This window comes from Impatiens glandulifera, chromosome 7 (assembly GCF_907164915.1).
Source record: "Impatiens glandulifera chromosome 7, dImpGla2.1, whole genome shotgun sequence".
Classification (NCBI taxonomy): Eukaryota; Viridiplantae; Streptophyta; class Magnoliopsida; order Ericales; family Balsaminaceae; genus Impatiens; species Impatiens glandulifera.
The window spans coordinates 33,021,468-33,044,019 of NC_061868.1; the positions used below are offsets into that span (position 1 = coordinate 33,021,468).

Genomic DNA, 22,552 nt, shown 5'->3' on the forward strand with positions numbered 1-22,552 from the left:
ACCTAAAAATCAAAATCCTATTTTTCACAAAAGAATTGTTTCTGGTTGATTGATACATCAGGATGATATTAAAATTGATCCATGAGAGTATATATAAAACTTTCCATGCCTTCAGATTGAACGATGGAAGCTTCAATCGAAATTGAAAAACTTGTAGTTGATGTTCTTGGCGACCGACCGAGAAATCCAGGAATCTGACCAAGGATTTTGCCTAGGTCTAGTTTTCGACTGAGAAAATCAGACATCTCCTACATTCGACCGAAGAATTCCGCGTTCGACCGAGAATCAACGCGTGTGACCGAGAGCTCAGTCTTCGTGTTGACTGGGTGCCCAAACCCATTGACTCTAGTTCAAATCCAACCCAAACTCGCGCATCTGATCCGATTCGCGACACGGACACTTGTCTTAGGGCCTATTTGTTCATGGTTTTTAATTTCTAATTTTTAATAATTAGAAACCTTAAACTATTTTTTAATCTAAAAAAATAGAAAACAATTTCAAAATACTTTTAGAATATTTTCAAACAAAAATATATTTTAATAAAGACATGTTTGAATTTATTTTTAAATTCTAACACCTTAAACTGATATTTTCTAGGTATTTTACTCAACAATTCTCGACATCAATCGTATTTACTAGAATTTATATATTATTTTGTAATTTTAAATGCAAGAAAAACCAATACATGTTTAGAACTTGAAAATTAATTAATCAAATAAAACGTAATAAAACCAAATTTTCAAAAAAATAGTTAAAAAAATTGAATTGCAGACCGTTTTTTAACGGGTACGAAGGATATAGTGCAAAAGTTTTTCCCAAATATCATCAAAAACATCGAACTCAATAGAATCTATGATAAAATTACGTTTGTACACGTATAAAAAAATCGTTAACTTTAAATTAAAAAACAATTAGCGACTCTTTAATCAAATAAATAATTTTTTTAATTAATTGTTTTTAATTAATTTAAAATAAAATTTTCTTTTAATCAAATTGTAGTTTGATTTAATCTAAAAAATGGTTTAGATTTGATCAAAAATTAATTATTGTGGGTTCCAATGCACAATATCTTGTAGCATTTATCAATGAGGTCCTATCAATTAATATTACACAAAAGAAATTTATTCTAAACACTAATACAATTAGATCCGTTACAAATTTGGGATTTGTGATCCCAAATAAGACCAGTGCCATAATTAATTTTAAAATGTTCAAATACATTTTTTATAAATCTTTTGAATAAAATATTTTTTACACACAAATCAAGTATAAATAAATTTAAAATAAAGCCTTTTAAAAATCTCTCCAGAAAATGAAGGGATTTCCAGGTCTTACAATATCTATTTTGTTTGAGCATATTTTTAACAAATTATATCTTTTATTTATTAATATTAATCGAGCATTTTAATGTGTTAGATGATTCATGAGATATATAATATTGATTAACAAAATGTTAATTTAATAAAATAATAAAATTTAAATTTATTTTTTTTAATTTAAGAAACTAACCTGAATTATACAATAAAATGACCCTCACTTTTTAATTTATGGAAACTCATCACAATGACAATGACAATGATCTCATTTCATGTGTTTGAATTATTAGTCTTTCACATGTAATTAATTATATAAAAATAATCATAATAATATATAATTAATATTATTTTAGAATAAATTTTACTAGTTTCTGAATTTTACAAGTTTAAAAATCTTTAACAATTTTAGATAAATTATAAATTTTGACTAACTTGACATAACTTATTTTTCATAAAAACAATATGGTTTTAAAAAATAATAAAACTCTTAAAATAACCCAGCCTGAAATCCCACCAAAGTAAATGCTACAAGACTAAAGACTGCCAAACCCTAAGTACAATTATTTTATATCTAATATAAATATATTATTAAAACATTAAAATTCTAATTAATTAACGAAAGATTTAGAAGAGAATATTCGAATAGATATATCAGGGGATTCAGTACTTTCAGTTGTAAAGTGGTCGTGAGGATTAAAATGGGGACACTTATTATATTATTATTATTATTAAATAAAATCAATTTATAATCCGTAATTAGTGCGTTTGTTATCCAGTTCATTTGCTCGCTGGCACCCAAAACCATCATCAATATTTTTTTTTACTTGCCTCACGCGTTCACCTTTAATATCAATCGCGCGTTTCAACTATTTTCTTAATTAAAAAAAAAAAAATACATTGTAGTAAATAATAAATTACTAATACTGTGGGTAAAAAGTTATAAAGCCCGCCAAAAAATTGAAGGTAATTTTTAAAATTCAAACTAAAACTATAACCTATATGTGTAACTGTTTTTAAAAAATCAAAATAAGGTTGTGTTTGAATGAACGTTATTATTGTGGGCCCATGCACCACCTTTAGGTCCCCAAACAGCCGAAATCATTATAGATACTGATGTGATCTTTTTTTTTTTTTATAATAACTTGTTTGATATTTAGATATTTAGTTATTTGTAGTTGTTTGGTTAGAGTTTATGTAAATAAATTTAAGTTTATTTAAAATATATTAATTTGTAATTATTTTAAATAAGTATATATTTTTTAATAAAATAATAATTTTTAATATATAATAATAAAATATTAAAAAAATATTAGGTATTTTGATTAATAAATTAAGTGATATTTAATTAAAATTAAATTTTAAAATAAAATAAACACGGGCTAAATCTTTTTTGAAAGAAAAAAATTATTCAGATGAAAATGTTAGTTATTTTGGGATTTTTATTTGTTAAATTATTGTAATATTTTTTTATAATTAAAATTTTAATTTGATAAAAATAAAATAAAATTTATTTAATATTTTTATTATTTAATAAAGTGATTAAATAATTTATATATATCAGAGTAGACATTTAACCAATTTTAAAAAAAAACTATAAAAATTAAATTTGAATAATAAATTAAGTTAGTTTGAGAATAAATAAATAAAATATATGAGGCCTGTTTGGATTATTTTAATAATTTAAACAAAATTAAACATTATTTCAATCCATTATCATATATCACTAAATTTATTAACCAAAATATTAAAATATTTTTTATTTTAAATTATTATTTTTTATTTTATTTAAACATATTAATACATTTTGAGTTTTTTTATTAAAAATAATTATTAACTCCTTAAAAGCATTCAGGATTATTATTTTGTGTCTCTCATCACTTAAACTAATGTTCAATTTTAAGGAATGAAAGAGGTTTGTTTTTAATATTTTTAATATTAGGTGTTGTTTTATTAAGTTAAATATAATTGTATCTATTTTCTCTTTAGTTAAATATAATTTATCTATTTTCTCCTCAATTGTATTATTCTAATCAATATATTAAAAAAATTATATTTAAAAATGCTAAATTATCAAATTTGGGATAGTTAATAAAATTAATTGGGATTATGGATATATTCTTTTAAACCTCAGAATTCAGTTAAAAATATAAAATAAAACAATTAGAGTACCAGCCAAAGGCGAGGAAGGTGTCTCAGTTAGAGTAGCAACAGATGAAGATTCAAGCGCTACTGAGATTGCAAATGATCCGAAAGTAGATGCATCAAAATGAGACGATGATGCACTAGTTGCCATCCCAAAAGGAGGATATGGCGAAGAACTAGTGACGGTTTATCTAAATCCTAATGAAGGAGTGAAGGTTGTGGAACTCGTTGTCTTGGTTAATCTATATCTAAAAGGAGCAGAATCTCCAGTTGCGCCAAATCTAAAGGAATGTGTGGAAGCGGTTGAAGCCGAGACACCAGATATTCCAAAGGAAAGTGTGAAAACGGCTAAAGTCGAGGCACCAGTTGTTCCGAATCCGAAGGCAGGGGCACCCCTTGCTCCAAACCAAAGGAACTAGAGAAAGTGAATGACACTAAAAAAAAATAATAATAATTTACTAAAATATTATATTTATTATATTTACTAAATTCAACTAAAATATTTGAACGCCAAACAATATATTTTGGAAACAACCCGTTAAACTAGTTAAACTTGCAGTTAAAAGAAAAAATTCAATTTACTCTCAATAAAAAAGTTGTAGACAATTCAATTAAAATAATTGAAAACAAACAATATCATTTTGGAAACAATAGTTAAACTAATGTTCAATTAGGAAACATTCGATTTCAATTTAGTAATTGATAAAGTGATTTATTTTTAATATTTAAAGTATTAGGTGTTGTTTTCTTAAATTTTTAAGTTAAATATAATTGTATTCATTATAATCTCTTATAGCTCATTAATTAAAATGAGTTGTTGGAAGAATCCGCATGAATCGAATTTGAATGGATTGAGAGAATTAGATTTGATTACACCATGTTTGGTTGGTAAACAATGATCGGATTTTAGCAATGTACGAAATGTACTGTTAAATATTCAACATGATTTTACAAAATTTAATTTCGTTTAAGTAATAGACTCTATTAATTAAAAGTATATTTTAATCAATTCCGAGATCATTTGGATTCCATTAGTAACGAAGATTGTACTCCAGTTTATTTGATGTATCCCAATGGTGTAAGGTCGTCAACTTATTGGAAAAAAAATGAAAAATCTTTTTTCTCTTATTTTTTCCAAAATAAGTGTCTCACTAGAAATGAGACTAAACATAATCTATTTAATTTTGAAGTGCTCGTATGACACATTTTTCAATCCTAAATGGGATATCACTTGTAAGAATGACATAATGTTACTAAAGAAAAATTCCCAAAACATGTTCTAATGAAAATAAAACATACATTGAAATCTTCCTTACCTACTAACAAGTCTAATGTGAACTCTATTTGAGTTGCATTGTTCTCTTAACCAATTAGGTATGTCTTTAAAAAAAATACTATATATGGTGCACTTATTCGTATTAAGTGATCGAAACTCCGATAGCATGTCTATGCCTAGTTAATGTCTTCTTTCCCATTATTTAAGGAATCTAGCCAAGAATTAATAAAAAGAAATATAGTGATTTAAGACTGGTACGAAAACGATTAAAAAGTGAAATTAGCATTCGCAACGTAAGATTATACCTGATTAAAAAATGAATCTATCTAGAAGTAGGACGATATGAGTGAATGCTGAATCCACGACTTATGTAATCTGGTCAAATCTTTTTAGTTTTTTTTTTTTATATTAAAAATATCATTTTATCATTAGATATTAATACTTTTGAGTATTAATAAAAAAAATAACTCATTTTTTAAAATTTATCACTCAACATCCTTTCAATAAATTAAGGTTTGTTTAAACTTAATTTCTTTTGTTTTTAAGTATTCTTATTAATCATATTATTTATTTCATTAACTAAAATATTATATATTAAACAAATAATATTTTTGTATATTAATATTTTAAAATTTATATTAAAAAATTCATTTCTTAAAAATTATTACCATTCTAACATTTTTTAAATAAATCAATATTTATTTAAATAGTCTCAAACTCAATAAGTTCTTAACATATAATAATAAAATATTTTTTTTAATAAATTAAATATTGTAGTTATTAAGAAAGTAAATAAAATGATGATCAATAAAGTTTGTTTTTATTCATAGAAGTCCTCTCTCACTTCTAAAAGTAGGATTTGTTTCAAATTTTTGTTATTTGTATTTATTATGAAAATGAAATAAAATGTATATTTTTTAAATGAAATAAAAACTAATGGAATGATTGTCAATTACAAATATTAAAAAAAATTGATGTTATTCTCTATATATATATATATATATATTAAATTCTATTTACGAAAATTAATAAAACAAACAAGATTTTATGCATTATGTTGTGGATTATTCAAATATAATTGACTAAGTTGGTGCAAATGTTAGACCATAAATTATCGAGAATAAATAAAATAAAATATATTATATTTAATTGTTTTAACTAGGATGTTAATTTGAAACTGTTCTGCGGTAATCGAACCGAATTATTCGGTTTGGGACGATTTTTCTCCGACTTGATCGGGGATGAGACGGTGATGGTATTTGTGTCTTTGTCTCAATCTCATTTTGATTATATCCCGAATAATATATACAAAATTAAATATATAAAATTATCAATATATTTATTTATTTATTATATTTTATAATAGTTTTAAGTTTATTTATTTATAATAGTATAAAATTTCAATAAATAACAATATATATTATATAAAAAATTTATATAATTTTATTATATATATATATATTTTTTTAAATATGGTATAAAATGTGTCCGCGGGGATTCTCCAAAATGGAACGGGGTGGGAGGATAAATGCATTACCCGTCCTGAACTGTCTCATTAACGTTCCTAATTTTAATAAATAAAATTAATAATTTAAAAATTAATAAGAATAATAAAATAAAACAATTAATTGAACATATTTAAACTAACCAGGTTAGAATTTCGAATAAGATTAATACTATTAAATATAATCGAATGTTTAACGAGTAAATTCAACCGAATAAGAATGAAACTAGCCTTAATAACCAATAATAGAAAGAAAAATACAGTTACCTTTTATTTATTGTTTCTGTATTTTTATTGGCTAACAAAATGAACATAAAAGAATTACTAAGAAAAATCAATTTGTAAATTATTTTCAACAGGTTCAAACGGTCAAATATATCTGTCAATGGTGCTGTACAGTTAACTTTATTTCTTTCTTACAACCAATATTTTACAAAGGTAAAAAATTGAAGTTAGTCAAATTTGATTGTAAACTTAGTAAATATTATTATTTTAGTAAGTAAATATATGACAGATGTATTTGACTATTACAAATATTAGGTCTTGTATAATATTTTCAATTCAAAATATTAGAGAATTAAGACTATTTGAATAACTAGATAATTTTCAAATAATTACCTTAATTTAAGCTATACCAGTATAAATATTACTAGTATAGATATATAATGAATACACAAATATTTTAAATTAAAATGTTTTATTAATTATTTGAAGGATGATTAACTAATATATTATTGATTAAGACTCTAAAAGCTTGTTTCATATGTAATTATTTAAATTTAATCTAATTTTTTTATTACATTATTATTTATCTTTAGACAATTAATAATTCAATTTATTTATTTATTTTACTTAACTTTATAAATTAAATATTAAATATAAATAATATTTTAATAATAATCTAAAATCAAACAACCTATAATGTTTTTTTTTATAAAATCTAAATAAAAAAATAGTATAGTAATTAACCAAATAAAAACAAATTAACTTATTTTTCTATCAAGCTTTTATATTTTAAAAAAATACTCATTGAAAATCTCAAATAACCAAATATCAAACAATTGAAATAATCCAAAATAATTCTATATTCAGAATATCCAAAATAACCAAAACCAAACATGACCATAACTTTTGTAATTCAAAATCAAAATATATTTAATTCCTACACGAACCGTTTTCCCTCCAAAACATACACTTCAGTGTTAAGTTAAAAATCAAACTTAATAGAGAATAAAAACATTAAATATATTTAATGTTGTGATTTAGGGTATAGCTGTTGTAGATTTAAAATCATTAATAAAAACGTGTATTCAAATTCAAATTAAAATTAAAATTGTCTATATTAATTAATACCATTAACATAAAATCAAACTAAAAAATAAAAAATAAATAATATATTTAATTTCACAACCAAACAGGGCATAATTGGAAGCCCACAATTTCTTTCTGAAGAAAACGTTCACATGGAAAACCAACTGCCTGTTGTCAGTGGAACCCACAGCAAGCACTATCAACGGTGTAGATTTAATCTTGATAACAAGATATATCAATCTGACGAATCCTACCTGGCTTATTATATTTCCTTATAAATTTAGCGCGTGAATATCACACCCTAATCTATACGCGTGAGTTTAATTGACACCTGTAATTAGGGTTCCTCTGTTTTTGATATAAAAAGGCAGTCCCTTCTTCTAATACCCGCCTCTCTCTCTCAAATTATCTTTGCTCTGTATAATCTTTGTTTCTCACTCTTCTTTGCTGGGCCACCGGCAAAGCACAGAGTAATTATTATACCTTACAGAACCAGCAATCCTCACTCATCATCATCAAATCCTCTTCCGCTGTCTCTTCTACTTCCTTCACTTTTCTTCTTGGAAGTTATTAATGGCGAAGGAATTTGAAAACGGAGAGATTTGGCTTCTACCGGAGTTACTTACTGACGGTGACTTACTCATGGACTATAAGGTTAAGAAGGATGCACTCTACTCTCCTTTTGATTGGCCGTCTTCCGGTCTTACCTCGCCGGAAACTGAGAGTGATGAAGATGACTATCTTGCTGGATTGAATCGGAAAATGGCGCAGACTAAGCTTAATGATGTGTTTTGGAAATCTGATACTGGGTTCGGATATGAGAATCAGAAGGTGGGTTTGTATTTTGTTTCTGTTTTAGTTTGTTTTTGTTGATTTTGGACTTAAGAGATGTGTTTTTTTATGGATTTAGGTTATGGGTATGGCTGGTTCTCCACAATCTACTTTATGTGATGTTTTGGGAGGTTGTGGATGTATAAGTCCAAACTGTCCTTCACGTGTAACTTCGCCGCCGCTGCCGATTCCGATGCCGGCGACGGCGGCTGCTGGTGCAGTACCTGTTATGATGAATAATCGAAGTGATGGTGCTCGAGATCTGTTATTTGCTGCTGCTGGTGAGGTTGCTAGGATGAGAATGTTGGAAGATGTGAGTGGTTATTATCAGAATCCTCCTTCATCACAGAAGCTGAATCCTGGGTTTTACCATAATGATTCTTCTGTTACTTATAAGCAACTTCAAGTAGCACAAGTAATGATTCTTCTCATTTACACTCGTTTACCCTAATCTTCATCATTCCTTCTCTGTTTCTCACGTTTTTGATTTCTTGTTTCAGTTTCAACAGTTGAAGCATCAGCAGATGATGAAACAACAAGCATTAACTGCTTGGGAACAGATGAAAACTGCTAACATGTATCAACAAATCCACCGTGAAGCAATCGAAAACAGGGTTAGGAATCTTAACCGTCCATTAGGGCTTTCCCCATCTGCTTGGCCGACTCTTCAACAATCTCAACAAGCTCCACCCAGTTCTGGTATGAGAGCTGTTTTCCTTGGAAACTCCGGTGGAAAACCTGAACGCGCCGGTACTGGTGTTTTCTTGCCCCGGCAAGCAAATACCCCTGCTGAAAACCGCAGGAAATCCGGTAAACATTCTTCCCCTGTTTCTTTTATGCATTTTTAGTTTATACCCATATTCATAAATGTTTTGTTTCATTCAGAATGCTCTACAGTTTTGCTTCCAGAGAGAGTTGTCCAGGCTCTGAATCTCAACATTGAATCTCAATATGGTGAGAAATCATTTACCTATTTTATTTAACCCTAGTTTTTAGTATTGCATCATCATCATTAATGTTTGTAACAACAGATGCTGCTGTGAAACATCGCAATGGGGTGGAAATGGCAATGATGGCCCAGAGGCGTAACAATATGATACTCCAGCAGCAGAAGCAGCAACACGCAGTTAATCAAGAAATCCAACTTCCACAGGAATGGACTTATTGAAGGAGAAGGAAAAAAGGGTATCTACAATACTGAAGAATGAATGAAATAGCCAGTGATTTTAGGGTTAGTAGTGACAGATAGAAAAGAAGAAGATGATGAAGAAGAAGAAGATGAAGATTGGTTTTGTTTGTTTTAGGCGAGCGGTTTGATTAGTATAATAATGATAGTTATAATGATAATAATAATATAATAATGATGATAATAATAAGAAAAGAAGTGGAGGGTTTGCTTGTTTTGAAGCATATCATATAATAGATGGGTGGGATGGAATGGAAGGAAGGGGGAGTGATGTTTTGTATGGTTTGCACAACCATTGTTTTCTTCCTCTTTTGAACTCATATGGAAATTGTATTGGGCATTGTTATTTTTAGTTAAAGAAGAATTAATGAATGATTAAATTTATTTCTATTATTAATATTTTTTTGTAATAAAAGAATGATATTTTGAATTTGTTTAGTTTTGAGGTGGGGGGTAGCACGATGAAATTGATATATTCTATCTATCTCTCTTGGGGGTGTGGAAGAACGTGAAATGGAAATGGGTATGGGGCTCCATTACATGTTGCAATAATCGAGGGGGGATTAAAGATTTTAAAGGCCTAACTTTGACTAAAACAGCTTAAAGGAGAAAAGAATATAAAAGAAAAGAAAAGAGGATATAATAATAATAATAATAATAATAATACTAGTATTGCTGCTTGTCTGGCAAAGGGTTGTTTCCATTTTTCACTTTTATTTTCTTTTTCTACAACACAAACATGCTACTTTCTCTCTCCTCTCGCTGTCAATCTATGACTTGTATCTCTAGGACGTTTTGGCATGTCATTATCTTTGTTTAAATTTTGTTAATTGTTTTTTTTTGTACAATAATATATGAAATCTGTGTTTGGAATATATACCCAATCACTAATTCTAAAAGTGAAAATGTAAAAAAATTAATTATAAAATTTAAAATTAACTTAATAAGATAACTCAAGAGTCGATAATGATTTTAAAAGAATGAATATTATAGTTTCATTCTCATTTAGAACAATTTAAGTTGAAACAAAGGTGGATATCCTAACTTCTCTAAAGTCCCGAGTTTAAACCGTTAGGCGACAAATTATGTTTTAGTTAAATGATTAAGTGTCAAAAGCAGAATCTAACCCAACATTCTTATATAAAAATAAAAAACAATCTAAATATATTTATGTTAGTTTATACAAAAATTAAAAAAACAATCCAAATATATTTATGTTAGTTTATAGCTGTTTTAAAACAAATATCTAACTGATTATATTTGGGATTTTTAACTTTTTCTTTTTAATTGTGAAAGTAAAATGTAAAAATAATTTTATTTTTACTGTTATTATAGATGATTGAATTAAATGAAACTTATTTTTAGATAAAAAGTAAATGAAAAAAAAATAAAATTTTAAATTATTTTATAAAAATATGATTTTTTATTATTTTTTGAAATAAAGTTCATGTAACTTTATATCTAATATCTAGATCCATTTCTCATCCCCAAATATATGAACTCATTTGAAAATATATTTTGATCTAGTTTTTGAAATTAAAGGAAAACATTATTAAGAAAAGAATGAATATCTATTTTAATCAAGTTATTTTTAGAAATATTATTTAATTTAAAATAATATCTAGATCAGAATCTGAAAAAAAAATCTAAATAAATTTATAGATATCATTTATTTAAATTCAAATAGATATTCAATTATAAAAAGTGTTTTCAAAATATCTATAAGAATCTGAGCTTAAATTAGTTCAAATACACTTTTTATCAAAATGAAATTTATATTTTGAAAATCTTTCTTCTTGTCTTTAATCCATGATTTCTAATAAATACCAAACATATTATTTATGCTAAATTTATAGAAACAAGAAAAACAAAAATCATTATCAAACAAGACCTTACTCTCCCCAATGTCAGCCTCTCACTCTCTAGTCCAGTCTCCACCACTTTTTCTTTTGCATCAAATCTTCTCTTCTTTTCTTTTTTCCTTTTCTCTTTAATATGACCATCTTCATTTTCTTAAAAGTAGAACCAACATCTCAGTAATTTTTATTTTTTTAATGAATAATCAATTTTTATTTTTATAAATTGATAAAAAATATATTGGATCAATCGAATTTAAATTTTTGAGAACGCTTTTTCGCTTATCATTTGAATTGCGATTAATTTTCGCAGGTTAAGTATATAATTCGCAAACTTATTTAATAATTTAAACAGACAATGAACTTGGCGCATGACGAATTCGAATTCAGGACTCCTGGAAAACGGTTGAATGTAAATATAAAGGTTATAAATAAATAATTAACTTAAGATCAATCAAACAAGCTTATAGATAATGGTTCATTAATAATTCAAATTCAGATCTTATATTATAATATTCAAAAAATATCTATAAAGTTAATAATAAATAAATAAAATATCTAATTAATCAACCAAAATGTAGGCCATAAGGTGTGGGACAATAACAATCAAACTAGGTACAATGGAGTGAGTCTTATGGGGTCCACTATGGATTAGTGGTTAAACCAGTACTTTGTATAATTAGTTATGTTTAGCAAAAATAAATAAATTAATTAATTTTATAAGACAAACATGTCTCCCTCTTTCTATTTGTGTTGGACATGTAATACCTTCATTTTATATGCCTATTCTTCAATAATATATATATATTTCATTCATTAAATTTAAATTTTTACTTAAATATACTCATGACTAGTTCTATGTGGGTTAAGTGTAAGAGTTGACGACATAGTTCAATTATCATTTCAAATATTATCAATTTTAAATATATTTAGCTCGGGTAACTTAAAATTATTTCTTAAATAAAAATGAGAGTAAGAAATATGAAAATTATTATAACTTTCTAGATTAAAAAAAATATTAATTTAACAATATTATTACAATAAAAAAAGAAGAGATTATTTTATTTTATTAAAAAATTTTAAGACAAGTATGACTAAATATCTCTAACAAGGGTAAGTAAAAACAAATAACCATAAAACACATCATTAATATTTTATCAATCAAAATACTTAAATTACACTCCACCAAAAAATATATTATATTAAACCTAAAATAGTTTTTAAATAAAAATCAAGGAATTTGATAAGCTAGCTAAGTGTATTGAAATGCAAATAGTCTTTACTAAATACATGGTTTTAAATCTTAATTATTTATTTATTTATTATTTAGTTCAATTTACAATAAAAATTTAAGTCTCCAATAAATAAAAAAATTGTAAAAAACTATAACTTTAATCATTATTACATTACTATGTTTTATTTATTTATTACGATTTGTGGGGAAAATAAAAAATTAAAATAAAAAATTAAAGCAAGAGTGTAAAGTGGAAAAAACAGGTTGGTTAGCTTAAGGGGGAAGTGTGTTGTCAATCAAAATTCAAATGTGTTGTGACTTATGGACTTTCTTTTTTTATTCCTTGTTTGGATTTACTTCATAACATAATATTTTCTTTCTTTTTTTAATAAATTTATTTTATTTGGTAATATCTGATACATTTGTTTTTGAAAGAGACAACAAGGGTACAATGGGCAAAATCGGTAAAAAATAAATGTCTCTTTCAAAAAAAAAAAATTGTTTCCCCTAAATAGTTCAAACCAAACAAGTCCTTATGTGTATATTTTAAATTTGGAAGCATGAGTGGATGGAATGGAAGGCAGTGAGCTGTCTTCATGTGTGTTTTTTTTTTCTATTTATTATAGTATCTTATAATAATGAATGCGATGTATCGATGTTTTTTTTAAAATTTAAATGTAATATCCTATTTAGTATATATTCATGAAATATAATAAATAAATTTACATCTAAATATTTATTTGAGAACAAAAGATTAATATAATATTTGATTTTAACAATAACAACAATTCACTGAGAATAAAGTCAAACATTAATGTAATATTTTATTATCTGAAATTATTTGATCTTTTAGTTGATTTATACATATTCAACAAACCATTTTTAATAAAAAAAAATTATCTTTAATCAACCTAAATATCAATTAAAACCAACTTTTAGAATTTTATCTCTTAAATTTTTTATTTGCATTTTAGTCATGAAACCCTTAATTTCTCAAAAACTCATTTAATGAACATCATATAGAATGTTAATTTAAATTATAGGACTTTTTAGTTTTGAGAAGATGATTAGACTAAGATGCTTGATATTTAACCTATTATGTTCAATTTTAATTGATACCACCATAGGGAAATAGTTGTAATACTATTTTTTATTTATTATCTTATTCTTTGAATAATATTCACACTCATACACAAATAATTTAATAATACTTAATTTAACCTATATGGTAAGTCAAGTATCAATAATCGGGGTCTAATATATGGAATGTCAAATTTCAATTTAAATGTCTTAAATTTGAATGTGAGTAATTAGAGTGTGGACCATGTTAACTTTTTAAATAAAATAAATAAAAATAATTTCCTAAATTGAAAAACAAAACTTAATCTCATTAATGAAATTTTTGTTTTCAAAAGGAATTAATCTGGTTTCCCTAGAATATTGTGTGGGTGCTGTCACTATTTGGGTTTTGATCCTTCAATGGTCAAGATATTTAATAATGGGGTCAGCAAATCTTTGCTTGTGAATCTTTATAGGCAGTATACTGGTATCTCCCCTTCACAAGTCTTGTTCCCATCATTTTGCTTCCACATTTTTATTATAATCAATACTAATAATTAATCTTTATATAGAGTGTCAAACAGGACCTAAAGTATCACAATATATTCAAAATGGACCTAAAATTTTATTTTATAGTAAAAAGTTTACTATAGTGAAAGTTGAATTTAAATGAGATGCATAGTGGGAGAATCTATGTTTATGTGCAATGAACTTGAAATATAATCTTTTTAAGAATTTTAACTTATTAACATAGTACCTACTTCAATTCTAAGTGTTTTTAATGATACTTCAAATTGAAATATTTAAGTGATAAGTGACATTGACACTTTTTTTTGGGTTCTTCTTCAATATTGTTATTCCCTCCTTAGAGTTATTTTATTTGGTTATTTATATTATATTAAAATAATTTTGTAACCCATTTCTAGAGGTGAGCAAATGAGTAAAACCAATCCGTTTTGTCCGATTCGTATTAAATCCAAACTAAGTTTATCCCATCCGTAATCCAAACCATTTTACTAATTAATACGGATCGGATACAGATTGGATTGAAAATAATTTGGATAATTCAAACTAAAAAATATTTATATATATCATATTGAAATTAGTCAACAATTGTTTTTAATTTTTTTTTTAAAATTTAAATTTTTTATTATTATTAAATTTGAATCTGAAAAAAATAATAAAAATAATAATAATAATAAAAAAAAAATAAAAAAATATTGTTGTCAAGTGATAATAAGTAAAATATATATTATATTTAGAGAAATTTAATTTAAAAAAAATTAATTAAAAAATATATTTTTAGTTAGATTGTTTGGATAATCTTAATCCAATCCGATTTAATTCAATCCGATCTCAATCCGATCCGATTCAGTCCAATTCGAAATATCCAATCCGAATTAGTATTTAAGATTCGGATTGGATTGGATTTCGGATTAAACCACATAATGCTCACCCCTACCCATATCAATTCAAGTCTACAAAATACATGACAATAACAAGTCTCATTGAGATGTCAATTTAATGCGCTTGTGTGGTCGCGATTATTTAAACGTAACAAACCAAAATTTTATTCAATGCACTAAATGACTTGGATCAAAATTCAGAAATGAAATAGGAAATTTGGTTTGATATGGAATTAGTATATGATTCTTTATCAAAAATAAAATAAAATAAAATTATCATCTGATAATTTATTGAATTAGGTTTGGAAATTGGTGGGGGTCTAAATCTAATCGGAGATCTGAGGCTGAGACGGCGGGCATGTGGTGGTCATGTGTTTGGGTCCGGCCAGCTGTGCACACATGGCCCCACTTTGGACGGTTTTGATCATACCGCCAAGGTTTTTGTTTCTATACTTCTTCCATTTCAAGACAAATTATGCAAAATTTCATTTTTGTTTTTTTTCATGTTCATCTAAAAAATTATTTGAATTTTGTTGTATTTGGATTGGTTGTTGATTGATCAACTTCTTATTTATTATTGGTAGTTGTTAGGTTGTGTATTATAAATTTTATATTTACTATTTTGATTTTATTCAACTTCAACTCTTCTTGTTCATCTTGGCCTGTGACAGTTTTCTTCCAAATTTATTTAATTTGAAGCCCTTTTTCTCCCTCCCTCTCCCTTTCTTTGTTTGTCTGAGTTCCATTTGTCAATTCTTCCCTATGAATTGTTTTTATTATTATTATTATTTTTACTTTGATAACTAAATTGTTTAATGATGTTCTCAAGATACCATTTTTATTTTTTTTATGATTAATCAACTCACAATCTTGTCCCTATCCTAAAGTCTTCAATTTTCCGGATTGGTTGTCTTTAGGAACAAATCTTACAATAATTCATTAAATTTTTTATAGTCTCAAATAACTAATAAATATTGAAGAAATGTTCAAATAAAACAGAATAATGGTATCAATTAAAAAAAAAAACAAATCCTCATTTAGAATGTTTAAGCTTGAGAAGATAGTCATTAGAGAATTCCTAATAATAGTAAGACTTTAGTGTGTTGCAGGATTGAAACTACAAATGTAATATTAAGGAGGAACAATTATAATCAACCAATAAAATTTGGTATAGTTATAACAGGGGCGGAGCCATGAAAAATTATCTGGGGCTGACTCCAACTTGCACATCAGATTAACCTTCTATACTCCGTTTTTTTCCCCCTGTAATTGATACAATAAATTAATTAATTCAAACATATAAAATAAAAGATGTATGAACATTTACTTTATGAAATTATGAAACAAAACAGTACATTCAAAACATTTAGCATACACATTATTAAAGTTGTGCCCTTCTATTCTTTTTAGAATAAAATTATTTAATTATTGTATCATTATCAATGTTTTCAGACAGCTCTCGTTCAATATAGACAATCATAGAATCTGTTAAAAACTCTTCTTCCATCTTGTTACGAAAAGTTGTTTTCACGAGCTTCATAACTGAAAATGCTCGTTCCGTTGTTGCTGTAGAAACGGGAAGAGTTAAAACAAGACGAATCAACCTGCCAATTAAATAAATATATTAGTATAAGTAAACAATATTTAAATAATTCAGGAATTTTTGGTAATCAAAGTAAAATTTGATTTTTAGAAATTCATTTGTTTAAATTAATTAAGCATAATTAATTTAGAAGATTATTTATTTTAAAATAAAGTTGTCAATTGATTTTTGAAAATCAATAAAAATTGACATACGTGTATAAACATATTGATCAAAGTTTTATTTAGTTCGTAGTTTGGTGATACTCGGGAAAGGATTTCATGCTTCATTCTTCGCACCCATTTTAAAAACGATATCTACTTATAAAGTTGGTTTTTGAAAATCGGTTGTATAGCGTTTTATTTTAATCGATTATTCTTCCGGTCCTAGTAATACTTCTATGTTTTAGTGTTATTTAAAATATTAAAATAATATATTTAAATATTTGTACCTGTTACTGATGATAACTATGGAGGATTATACTTGAAGAATACCAGTCAGTTTTAAGGGTGTTAGAGTTTAGAAATAAACACCTTAGTCAAAATATTTTTTTGTGGAAATATCCTAAAACTATTTTGAAAACATTTTTTATTTTTTTTCGAAATTTTAGAAAATTATATGTTTTTCTAAAATCACAAAACTAACCAAACAGGCCTAGGACCAGAGTCCTAGGCCTTGGGTTCGCTTTTGTCAGTCAGGGTCTAAAAACCCTCGATCTAGGTTGAGGAGCCTCTTGGTCAAGGCTCAGGATCTTCGGTCGGAGTTCCGAAGTCCCTCGGTCTAGGTGCTTAGGACTTTCGGTCCTTGGCTGAGATTATTAGTTTGGATGTATAAACCCACCAGTCCTAGGTTAGCTATAGGCTAAGTTCATCGATCATAGGCTCGGGAATTCTCGATTAGGGTCAAGATTGCTCGGTCTTAGGTTTAGACCTATTAATCCTAGGTTAGACCTCTCAGTCCTGAATATACAAATCCTTGGCCAGTCCTCTCAGTCCTAGCTCAAAACATCGGTTGGACCTCTCGGTCCTAGCTCAAGAACATCGGTCGGACCTCTTAGTCCTAGCTCAAGAACATCGATCGAACCTATCGGTCCTATCAGATTTCTCGGTTGGACCTCTCGGTCCTAGTTTCAAATTTTTGGTCATAGGTCTCGGTCCAGACCGATGATTGTCGTTTGAACCTCTCAGTCCTCAAGAACACAAAAGTGAGGGTTTTGAAAATTTTGTTTTAAGCTCGGATTCTTTGATCCGAGAGGTTGGATAACTTCACAAATCTCCCAAGAACATGTTGATCATCATCTCATGGTATCAATTGACCTGACCTGGATGATGATTAAATCATTCAAACAGTTTGTGATCAAAAATTTAATTTTTAATTTTAAAGATATTTTGAGGAGAAATGAGCTATCAAATAGCTTCCTTATATCTCATATACTTGATTGGTACCAAAACAAGAACACCAATCAAATTAGTGTCGGAATCACCATTAATTAAAAGAAGCGCGATCGGCACAGGCGACACAACACGATCGACATAAGAGGCACGATAGGCATAGGCGACACTACACGATCGGCACTAGCGGCACAATATAATCTTGCACCGTAAGTCAGCCATTAAGTGTTTCTAGTCTAGGGTTTCTTGTGCATTTGTAAGCAGCGTTAGAATTTGCCCTCAATTGCAGTTTATTTGTGACCATCTCTTAGAGTTTCCGTAATTACCTTGTTCTATTACTCTATTTTTTCCATAATGGAGAATGAGAAGAACAAAAGTAATAAATCTAAAGAGTAAGTGATTTCATTACGAAATAAATTAAGAATGTTGCAGGAAAAGAGATTGAAATGATAGTTGATGAAGTTATCCGAGAAAAGTAGGAGGAAAACAATGTTAAATTAACATATCATGTAGAAATTCTTGTAGAAAAGAATGCAAGAAAACAGGGCAATAAAGAGGAAGCATGGAAGGTTGATTATAATGAAAGAGCCAACCTACTTGGTCTTAAAACCAGATTACCAAACTCTTGATTCATGCTAAAAAGAGAGAAATTACAATTAGTAAAGAGAAAACTCAACAAATAATAGTCCAACTCAACATTCATTATTTCTAGGACTGGAATTTGTGGAAGAAAGTAGAATATGAGGAGATAGTTAAATGGTCAGTTGATGCAATAAAGGAGTTGATGAAGACTCCCTAATCCAAGACCTACACTATCAGGAGTAATTCAACATGGAAAGTCAACGAGGTATGAAAGAATAAAGTAGAAAAGAAATCTAAAGACCATGCCTACAAGAAAACTCTACTTGGGGGATATCCAAACAAATGTAGAGGTACTTAATTTTCCTTTTGAATTCAAATTGCCTTCTAAAGTAGAGGAGAAATGTAATGAAGACTGGGAGTTTGTGGTGGTTGGAAACTTCATTGGAAAAAATAGAGTATCATTCCCAACTACAAAAGAGGATCTAATTAAATAGTGGGGGAGAAAATGAGCTTGAAAAAGTTTTTATAAACATACATGACCTCTACTTCCTACAGTTTAAAAAGGGCTCAAATCTGAAAGAAATTCTGGAGAAAGGGCATACTTACATAGGATCAAATTGTATGAAGGTGGAAAAGTGGTCAGAAGAGATAAATCTATAGAGCAGACCAAAGGAAACATCCTAAATTTGGTTTAAGCTTTGAAACATTCTAACCCACATGTACAATGCTAAAGCAATTAGTCATTTTGCAGGTACAATTGGGAAACCATTATATATTGACCCAATAACTGAAGAAAGAGAGCACTTGTCCTTTTGGTAGAATTAGCATTGAAGTGCATTATAGAAGTTTCCTACAAATGAAGATGACAGTTGTTTACAGGAAAGGAAAACACAATGTCATGGAGATCTCTTATGATGGGATCAGCGTCAACAACAACCGGTGGGTTTTGAGTATTGTTGAACGACTATCGACTTCCAATTCGGTTATAGCCTTGTTAGAGGTTAAGACCTGTTTCTATTCTCGTGAAAAATCTTTACGAACTCTTGAATTAGATTCAAGTGCGGAATGACTCACAAGATTTGAAGCGTATTGATGCAAGATGAATAAGACAGTAATAAATGGACACCGAGTTATTTATGGATGTTCGGAGATAAAAACTCCTACGTCACCCCTTTTGTTTCCATAAGGATACACTAGAAGAATTTAACTTGTATAGCCTCTACACAAGCTCGGTTAGAAACCCATGACTTAACAATGCCTGTTCTGAACTCTTATCTCTCACTCTATTGAACATACACCTTTTGTTTAACTTACAACACTTAATATTTTTAACAGATATTACAACAATTTCTCTCCCAACTTATCTTAATGGAAAGTACAGAGTATATGAATTACAACTAGGCTGGTGATAGAGTGAAAAACGGTAACCTTCTTCTTGATTAAGATCCACTTATATATATGAGTCACAACCGCTTTGCAATTAATGATGACTTGTTGTAGAGCTCCGCGTTCTGATGTAGCGTAACTCTACTTGAGTGATGTAGCCACACTTGATTATCATAGCCCTACTTGAATAGCGTGTGATTGTTGAGCTTCTTAGAAGGTTTGTATAAATGATGCACAACAATTAATGTAACGGTCGAATTTGAATATTGAAATGTGGCATTATTCCGTTGATTATTGTGCGTGCTCATGTGACAGTCTACCGCTTATCGGGCGATGAGAAAGGGAGATGAATGGGCGCCGCTGAATTAGTCTTCTATTTAAGCGTAGACGTCTGCTAGCGCTTCTTCAGACCAGATCGTCTGTTGAAGCATAGACGTCTACTAGCGCTTCTTCAGACTAGAGCGTCTGTTAAAGTTCAGACCACGGCTGCTCGCACACTTATTTAGACAACCCGTCTGATGAATTTCAGACTACGTCTACTCATGCACTTCTTCAAACAACCCGTCTGATGAAGTTCAGACTACGTCTGCTCGCGCACTTCTTCAGACAACCCGTCTGATGAAGTTCAGACTACGTCTGCTCGCGAACTTCTTCAAACAACCCGTCTGATGAAGTTTAGACTACGTCTGCTTGCGCACTTTTTCAGACAACCCGTCTGATGAAGTTCAGACTATGTCTGCTCGTGTACTTATTTAGACAACCCGTCTGATTAAGTTCAGACTACGTCTGCTCGCGCATTTCTTTAGATAACCCGTTTGATGAAGTTCAGACATCGTCTGCTCGCGTTTGCTATAGAATGCATCTGAAGACATACGTCTTTTAGGTTGTACCTGCACAAAAGAAAATTTCGTAACTTAGTTCTTGTTCTGACCATAGCTTAGTTTTGTTTAGACTACAACTTAGTTTTGTTCAGACCACATCATTAAAACTATGTCATATTAAATTAAACTTATTCACCTAAGTTGATTAAGATGTTTTTCCTTAACTAATTATTTCTCTTTTAATTAGTTTACCTTTTTCTTTATTTTAATTTAATCTAACATCTTATGAATGGAAACCAAAAAGGTGTGCTTCTGTAACACTTTCTTGCACAATAAATATGATAAAGCTAAAGAAGAAGAGCATAAAACCAGAAAAGCCAAGAAGTAGAAAAGAAAAAGAAGAAAATAGAGGAAGCTAAACTCAAAGATCAAACAGTTGTAGAAAAAAACGAGAAGGATTCTAGGAAAAAGGAAAGCATTGAAGGAAAGAAAGTAAGGGAAATCAAGATGAAGAGGAAAAGAAAATTTGCTATAATGCGAAGGATCATGATGGAAATGGAAGATGAACTTCAAGTTGTTGTTGATGAAACTCAAGAGTAAGACACCCAAAATTTCAAAGCTGAAACAGAGAATTTTAAAGCCAATAAAGAAGATTCCAATTTTGATGTGGATTCTGAAGCTGAAGCCAAAGATAAGGAAGACAAGAAAAAAAATTCAAGTTGAAGATAACAAAGGTAAAAGTCTTAAAATTTCCAGAAACAATTCTTTCTATCAAATCAGAACGGGCTCGAACAAAGAGAGAATTCAAAATGAGAAACAACAATACTCATCATCGTCTTCAATACAATCTCCTTTCATCGTATAGGAAGGGTAAGAGGAAGAGAAAGGGGAAGAAGGTCTCTCAATGAAAACGAATGACATGCGAAAATGCCAGGCTGCGATGGTTATGTTTGAATGTAGTCTTTTTTGTTTGTAATCTCTGTTTTTATTCTTAGAATGTATGAATGCCACTAATCAGTTTTTTAGGGTCTTTTGATTGTCATATTTAATCATAACTTGGGGTTGTCTAGTTTAATTTCTGACCCTCCCACTTTTGAGATTTTAATGAAATGATTTTAACCATTTTCCAAAAAAAATAAGAACAATACCTGTTCATTTTGACCAAATTAAGAACTCAAAACTTTCAATTATTTTGAAAAAATTGATTTTGATCAAACATGACCAAGATGGATCAAACATGATCCAAATAGTTGCCCAACATCATTACAATCATGTTGGGAAACTTTCTGGGCTGTGATTCAAGAGAATTAGCCCAAGAACAACCAAATACGTTTTTATGATTTTTTAAATTTAAATTTGGATTTTTCTGTTTAAGGTTGATTGATTGTCTCTAGCCTATTTAGAAAGTTTATAAAGCATCCTATTATCAATTTCCAACAATAAAACACCATAAACAACAAGCATATAAGCTTATGAAATTTGAAATATAAAAATTTCAATTTCAAATTGTAAATATGAATTAGAGGGTGATGGGAATCTTACCAAGTTTGGAGAACACTCCTAGATCCCTAAAAAATCTTTTGGGATGCTCAGATTCAAGCTTTAAGGCCTTAAATAGAAAATTCAAAAAATCCGAAATCTTGAAGCTTTATTTCCAGATTTATGATGT

General features: G+C 28.2%; 1 protein-coding gene across 1 annotated transcript; it reads left to right on the forward strand.

Moving 5' to 3' along the window:
- Positions 1-7,953: 7,953 nt before the first annotated feature.
- On the forward strand, positions 7,954-9,959 carry LOC124945597. The gene is made up of 5 exons (XM_047486060.1): positions 7,954-8,380; positions 8,460-8,795; positions 8,881-9,190; positions 9,266-9,334; positions 9,412-9,959. The coding sequence occupies exons 1-5, from the start codon at positions 8,123-8,125 to the stop codon at positions 9,546-9,548; spliced, it is 1,110 nt and encodes a 369-aa protein (XP_047342016.1). The 5' UTR covers positions 7,954-8,122; the 3' UTR covers positions 9,549-9,959.
- Positions 9,960-22,552: the final 12,593 nt, after the last annotated feature.

What these genes read in the sequence shown, in the direction of transcription:
- LOC124945597 (XM_047486060.1), top strand. Translation starts at nt 8,123, where the DNA reads ATGGCGAAGGAATTTGAAAACGGAGAGATTTGGCTTCTACCGGAGTTA. An exon ending in TCGGATATGAGAATCAGAAG is followed by an intron (nt 8,381 to 8,459) that starts GTGGGTTTGTAT and finishes TTATGGATTTAG; the next exon opens with GTTATGGGTATGGCTGGTTC. An exon ending in TGAAAACCGCAGGAAATCCG is followed by an intron (nt 9,191 to 9,265) that starts GTAAACATTCTT and finishes TGTTTCATTCAG; the next exon opens with AATGCTCTACAGTTTTGCTT.